Source organism: Amblyomma americanum, chromosome 6, assembly GCF_052857255.1.
Source record: "Amblyomma americanum isolate KBUSLIRL-KWMA chromosome 6, ASM5285725v1, whole genome shotgun sequence".
Classification (NCBI taxonomy): domain Eukaryota; kingdom Metazoa; phylum Arthropoda; class Arachnida; order Ixodida; family Ixodidae; genus Amblyomma; species Amblyomma americanum.
The window spans coordinates 1962751-1970000 of NC_135502.1; the positions used below are offsets into that span (position 1 = coordinate 1962751).

General features: G+C 50.1%; 1 protein-coding gene across 1 annotated transcript; it reads right to left on the reverse strand.

Moving 5' to 3' along the window:
- Positions 1-873: 873 nt before the first annotated feature.
- Positions 874-4561, reverse strand: LOC144094442 (endothelin-converting enzyme 2-like). Its single transcript, XM_077628378.1, has 2 exons — positions 4094-4561; positions 874-2811 (listed from the first exon to the last, which is right to left on the reverse strand). Exons 1-2 carry the CDS (start codon positions 4559-4561, stop codon positions 874-876), a joined length of 2406 nt encoding a protein of 801 aa, XP_077484504.1.
- Between the last annotated feature and the right edge of the window lie 2689 nt (positions 4562-7250).

Genomic DNA, 7250 nt, shown 5'->3' on the forward strand with positions numbered 1-7250 from the left:
CAGACCGACGTTTCTCCACAGACAACCAAGGCGGTTCCGCGTGGAGAAAATTGTGTTAATATCAGCATGGATCGCAGCCTTCTTGAGACGACACTCAGAATATAATTTTTGGCTGCGGTTCTCCAGGCTTCTTTTGGGTTTCGCTTAACTAGATGGCCTACAAATTTCATTTAGGTGGGTCCTTTGAAATACCAGAAATCAGAAGAGCGGAAGGCCACATTTCTCTAGCCGGTCAACCTATGAACTGATGCCTTCTCGTATTTCGTGCAAGCATGGTCAGACTACTGAATTTCTCGAGGGCATGGTAAGATTATTTTCCTTGTGAAATTTCTCAGATGCTCGAAAGGAAACAAGATTCTTTAGGATGAAAAATTAGTTTAAACTGCGATCATCAAGTCTTGCAGATAATCAGGCAATAAGGCCCGATTAGTCGACGTGTGGCGAAGTCTTTATTTATGAAAAGGGTGTAACTGAAGGCTGCGAGAAGAATAAAATGAGCATGTTTTCATGCTGCCACCTAATACAATAAGTGCATGCAGCAGTGATGGCGATACCAAAAACTTTTGCTTCGAAAAATATACAAAGAACGCTCTAAGCAAAACTTCGGTCCATTCACTATTTAGCATGTGCAAACCCAGCTTCGCGTCTGTGGTGCGAAGCTGGCCTGCCGATGCCGTGTTGAATGCACTAAATTTCTGCACCCTTAAGGCCGTCACACGTATTTCGTGCCATAAGAAAAACGTTCCCCTCGGGCTCTTGAGTTGGCCGACCGAACAAGTCGTTAAACAGAACAAAATTGTCACACATGGTAATCGCAATTACTATGTCCCTCTTCAAAATTTTGCAAGCGCTGGAAAAGCTGCAGAGCTGCGTTTAGAAAAGATGGCAGCGACGCGCAGAGTTCATATGCGAGTTTCGTGGGCACCCGAAGGCATGAGAGAAGGCCTCGAAATGCCTCAGGGCGCCATTGCAGTCTTCGAACTCTCTGCTGAAAGTCCCAGCACACTTAGCGTAGCAGGATGCAATGAAGAAAATCTGGGACGCAGAGTATTGTTCGAGCCCAACTAGCCTGATGTCTTCGTCGCCGGTGATATTCTTGTAGGCGTCAAAGACAGCACCAAGGGCCAAAACTTCGAGGTTGTTGGAGAGAGAAGCCCCGTGAAGCGTGCCCATGCAAGAGGACACTGTCTCTATGGCAGTTTTTGCGGGCTCGAAAAGTATGTAGGTATCGAGAAACGACTGGCTTAGGGCTAAAGCTACTTCCTTGCCGAGGCCAGCGTAGTTCACCGCCTCCGTGGCGTTTGGATGGTACTGCGGCAAGGCGGTGGCGAATGGAAGCAAGACAATGTCGTGCTTGAGCACAACATGATACTGCGAGGACTTGAGCGCGACGTACGCCGCGTCGTGTCGCATGACACGGAGCGGCACTGCTGCGTCTCGCCAGTTCTCCGCCAATGAGTCGCCCATGTCCGGGTAAGAACGATTATCTGTGACCACCTTCGCGCCGTGCCCGTCGGCAGCGCTGAACACGACGGACAGTGAATCCCAGTCTGCCACGACAGCTCTCTGTGGTTCGAAGTGCTTCCACCCCTCCAGTCTCCCGAGGAAAGAGCGTCGAACGAAGAACGCGATGTTGGCGACCTTATCGCCCGTGTACGAGCCCGTGTGTCCGCTGCCCTCCGGGTCGAACACCGAGAAACCCGCCACGAGGTACGCCTTGCTGAGGCAGAATGCGCCCTGGTGAAAGAGTGCCGCGTCGCGGGTGCCGTAGTAGTTGGAGATGAGCCTCTGGTTTGCGTACAACGCGGCAACTTGTACAGTGCACCAAGACACGAGGATCTCGGTCATGGCCTCGCCGTATCGTTCCCAGAGGCCAAAAAACTGCGTCACAAACGGCAGCACCTCCGTCTCGTAAATGACCGTCTCGTTGGGCACGCCGTAAGAGGCGAGCGCTGATTGCCAGCGCGCCTTACTCGGCTGAGCTCCCGGTCGGTGCAGCCACGCGGTGCTGATGGTCTCCGCTTTTCGCTCGTTGGGAAGAGATTCCAGAAGCGGGACCAGCATGCGCTGCGTGACGTCCTCGACTTCCTCGAAGCTCACTACCGTCTGGTCAGCCTGCGATGCCCCGAACTCGTCGCACAAGATGTCGAAATACCTGCGCCTCTCGGCGACCCCCGATTTCTCCATGGAAACGTACTTGCGCTCGACTAGCTGGAAATCTTCGAACGGCATCAAGAAGACCTCGGTTGCGTAGCTCGTCGTCGTATCGATCTCGATGTTAAAAAACGGACTCCACCGAAGCCTTACAGATGTGTAAAAAAGCGTGTGCAACACGTCCGGCTGCTCGGGGCGTCGTGGCCAGTCTATCTTTGCCTCGGCGAGCAGCTTCTTGACGACGGGCAGTTCGTCCCGGTCATTTCTGAGGACCGCGTCGCAGCTCCGATAGAAAGCGGCACCTCTCTGGGCAGCCGTCTGCCCCTTGTTCGGCGGGTGAACTCTGTGCGCCAGTTGGGACAGCGCCCAGAGTGCGGCCACCGTTAGATTCTGGCGCACGCTGTAGGCGTTGTTGCGACGCCAGCCGTCGCACACGAAAAGCGTGAAGTTCTGGCACGGGTCAGCGGCCGACGCGTTAAGCGACTCCGCCAGCCTGTGCGCGTACAGGGCGCAGCCGTCGGTCGCACATGTGACGTAGGCCTTCTCGAGGGGGGCATGGGGCCCGAGGTGCATGACGACAAGCACGGCGATCAGGCCCGCCAGCAGAACGATCGTCTTGCCGGCGTCCGCTGTGCACGGGAGACGGGCCAGCCAATCCTGGAGAAGAAAACGTTTGCTACTGTTAAGCTGAAATAAATAAAAAAGTATCTTGCAGTTCTCCAGGAAAGTATTAGCTGACATGGGAATGGCGCCTCGACTTACTGCCAAACACACATAATGTTCGGAATCCCGCAGAAGGTGAGTCATATGATGCAACGTCTGGACGAAGACTGTGAACCAAACTACCGAAAATCAAAAATAAAAACTTTCAACCCATGTAAACTTTTCCACAAATGGCGCCGTTTCACGAAGCAAACTTAGACGAAACGTGTCAGTGTGTGTGCCGAAAGCACACTGGAGTCAAGCAGAAGGTATAGCTGGATTGGAACTTGTTGCTCCGCTAAATTATTGTGCTGTTAAACTTCCTTGTTAGCTTCTCGGCATAAACGGTACGGTTTGCAAAGCGTCAAGACGCCAATTAGAATTTGTAGCTATACATTTCATACAGCTTTCAATGGATACGGTCTAAGTGTAGGCAGGTAGAGTGGGGAGGTGTTTCTAGAGGGCAACTCCCCACTTCGTCCTTGAATTCAATTTCCACGTATCGTTGCGCTGCTGCATGGACTTCTAGTGGAGAGTGAAAGTCTGTGAGCTTCTGGAGGGGAGGGTTGGGTGAGTGCGTGGCGGATGGCGGTGAAGGTGGACGGTTGTGGTGTGGGAAGGTGGATCGATAGTGGCGGCGGCTTTGAATACCGAGCTTTCGTACAGGCGACAACACCGGCATTTTTGCTAATTGTTACTGGTACTGTTATCGCAGTAAAACAATTGTTCCCACAGAATTCAGGGCAATTAACCATTGAAAATTATACGGTGTAAATGATTGCACATCCTCAGTAACCTGTCGCTCACCCTTTATTTACGACGTCAACGTTATGGAGGGCTTCTTCGGCGGTACACGATGTCAGAGTAGTAGTAATCTTAACATGTCACCGAACATTGCCGCGTCAATTGCACTGTTAAAATATGAGATTCTGGGTTGAGCTTGTGTGAACATTCTCGATAATCGTCACTGCGTAGTCATCTGATCCGGGAAGAACCGCCTATTTCAGCTTCAGTGGGAAAGTTCTTTTGGCCGTCAGAGGAGTGAATAACTGTCGCTGTCTTTTCTCCGCACGATTATCACCAGGACCGGCGTGACCACGGTAAGGCCCTTAAAGGGCATTTCATGAAGAACGTTTTTTTCAATAAACTGCACGCGAGATGGCGAAAGGCCGGTCGTTTCTTAGAGTAAATGACGTGCCCCTCCTTTATTAACGTGCCCAATCCTGAAGATGCTCACCTTTTCTTCCTTGCGTTCTTTGGGCTCCTGGACCATGTCTTGCTGCCGGCTCGCAGACGCTGTTGCGTCGCTAGTTGCTACCGTCAAAGCCACAGCTCCGACCGCTGCACTGTCGCGCTTCTCGTCGATCATTGCTGCACCACTGGAGGCGATGGCTGATTGACATGGTAGAACATTGCGGACTGGAATCGCAGCATCCTCCTCAGGCTCCTTCGCGCCCATATCCGCGGCTTTGGGCTCTTCCTTCGGCCACCGCTTGAGGAGAGATGAGGCTGGTGAGACATCCGTGCTGGTTTTCATCTCGGACTCTTCCTTCCCGCTACGCATTGCCGAGTTTTCCCTGGACCTCTTGCTTCTTTTCTTTGAGTGGCGAGACTTCTGCTTGCCGCCTTGTGTTCCTCTCTGAACAGAAATATGGGAGACGCTTGTCTCGGGTTCCTTCGAGGGTCCAGAAGCCGTGTCTGCCATCTCGGAGTCCGCTCTAAGTGAGCTGGCCTAACGCTGCGCGGATAGATCCTTGTCTCTTCTTCTTCGCTTGCACGCGGGAATTGTTGTTATTGTTGTCGTCGTCAAGGAGTAAATGGCGCGTGCCCACTGTGGGGGATTGGCCAGTACACAGGCGTTGACTGGCAGGCACTCAAAAACGTTTTTCAAATAATAAAGAAGTACAGACTGGGTGATTAAAATTAAGAACAAATCGGTTCCTGTGAGATGGGTGAAGGAAAATTGGAAATAAGGCTTTACGCGCGCTGAGTTTTGGATCGTTTGATTCCAGATTAATTTAAAACATCCATCAAATCAAATCATATGTTATTTTCTACCAAGTACACGGATGGTCAGCCAGCCAGATGGTGGAATTCAGAAAGATTTTAATATGGGAGCCGTTTCATGTCTAAAGGGAAGCTTTGAATGGCAAAGAGCACATTCCTGTTGCTGTGCCCAAGGGCACAAAGAGAAAGAATAGTCCCAGCGGACAAAGTCAGAACGGGCTGTCGAAACGTGTGTTCGAGCACGCATCCACGTAAAGAGGAGAAGCGGCGGCAGGACAACAAGAAATGATCTGTCGTTTCGGGTCCAGCACAGAACGGGCACAATGGGGAGAACGCCACGCCAGTCCTGTGGCGATAGAACTGTAATGCGACAACACAGACGCGTGAATCCTCAACATTCCGCGATCCTGCACCAGGGGGGACAGAATTTGCTGGTAGTCGGGACAGGATATAGGCGCTGTGGCTGCAAATTCTTTTAGTAGTATATATACTTGCGAAATGGTGGCTGCTGAGATACATGACTGGGTCTTGAAAAGATGCCTTCGCCACGGTATCTGCCACCTCGTCTAAGGGAATTCCTCTCTGCAAAGACACCCAAGCCAGCCGTAGTGAACACACGTAAATGGCACCAAAAATATGAGTAGGCGGAGTGCCTGTGACTCCGTGACGCAGTTAGAGAGAAACACAAGGATGATGAATCCGTCATAACCTTGTCTGTCTTGATTCCTCCCAGTTTCAATTACCCAGTTACCGAATTGCTCATATTACCCAGGAAAAAAAGTTGTTTAACTTAGGTAAAGCAGGGAGAACTGCTAAAGATTTGGCCAAATAAATGGGGGAGCAGTCGGGGAGGCGGAGTGAGAATGACCACTCGAGGGCAGGGGAAATATACCGACACCGGCTTCTTCTTCTGACTCTGAGGCGTTTCTAGCAAAGAGAACATGAGAGTGAAAGGACATAAAGTAATCTTGTAATGAACTGCCTGGAGAGACAATTCGCACCACCGTTCTTTTTTTCTTTCACAATTAAAGATAGCAGGGACGAGGAATCTTTCGTGTGCCTTGGACTCTCTCCAGGAGAAATGCTGTCACTGGCGGCTATAGACGTCGCAGATTACCACAAACTAGAAAGCTCTGTGTTCATCATGTGATACAGCACACAGGGCATGACAGTAAGAAAAAAATAGAGGACCAACACGAGCACAACTAACAACTTGAATGACCTGCGCTTTCGATGAGCGTTCGCGCCTAAGCACGTGACGTAAAAGCCATAAAAACTAGACATGATAACGGTGGATTCTTAAAATAACACCGAAAGGACGGACGCAAGACCGGCGAAACGCTGCGACGAGTGTACAGTGCTTGAAATGGCGAACACAGCATGAGAATGCGGAACAAAAAAAAAAAAACCTTATGCAGACCTGCCTTTCTTTAAGAGCATTAGACCTTTCTACTAACGTTTGTCATAAACTCTCAGTGTCTGCAATGAAGGTCAAATTGACCAAAACAGTTACCACGTGACCACACCATATCACATAGCATTATACAGTATATAGCATAGCATAGTATATAGTATATAGCGGCCATCAAAGTGGTACCCCCCCCCTCCCCCCGGGACCAGAATTTGCATAAAATTTGGGAGCCACCGTACGACGCAGAATGTTCGAAGGGCTGCAAAATAACTTGGGATAATCCTGAGGATAGAATTGCTAATTGAGATGAAGCCCGAAATATGTGTGGGATTAGCAACGGCGACCTTTTCGCCACCAAATCGTGCATTCCGAGGACCTTCAGACGGCTTTTACGGCCGAACCGTTTGTCTCAGGGGTTCCGGATGGTGTCAAACGATTCGTCGTGTTGTTATGCACACATTGATTCGTGTGTATCACAACAAGGAAATATACCGATATAACGAGATATATATATAATCGATATAAGGAGGACATATACCGCATATAGCGAAGGTGGCTGTGAATCGCAATAGTAGTGCAAAATTCATGAGGTAGATGGCGCTGCTTATGTCTTAGAAGGGTGTTTCTGAAAAGGAACCATCCGCAAATGTTTGTATTTGGTTTTCTCCACGTTTCTGAGCACACCGATGTACACACTTGAAGCTCCCGTAGCTAACGCTCTTAAGTCGAACGCTGAGGCTGTGTTGGAGGAGAATTTTTTGTCAAGTAGCAAAACTGGTGGTGTACCTATGTAGAAGTCATTGCCCGTCCACAGTACTTTAGCAGCCTCTAAAATCTCCCTGTCAAGCCCCTGTTCAGCCCCGACTTTAAACATTGCGTCCAGGTCATGCACTCACTCACAGTCGATGTCATTGTAATCGCTACAGTGCAAGAGGATATATAATGACCTTCAAGTGCAGTCACCCGTTCTCCGAAG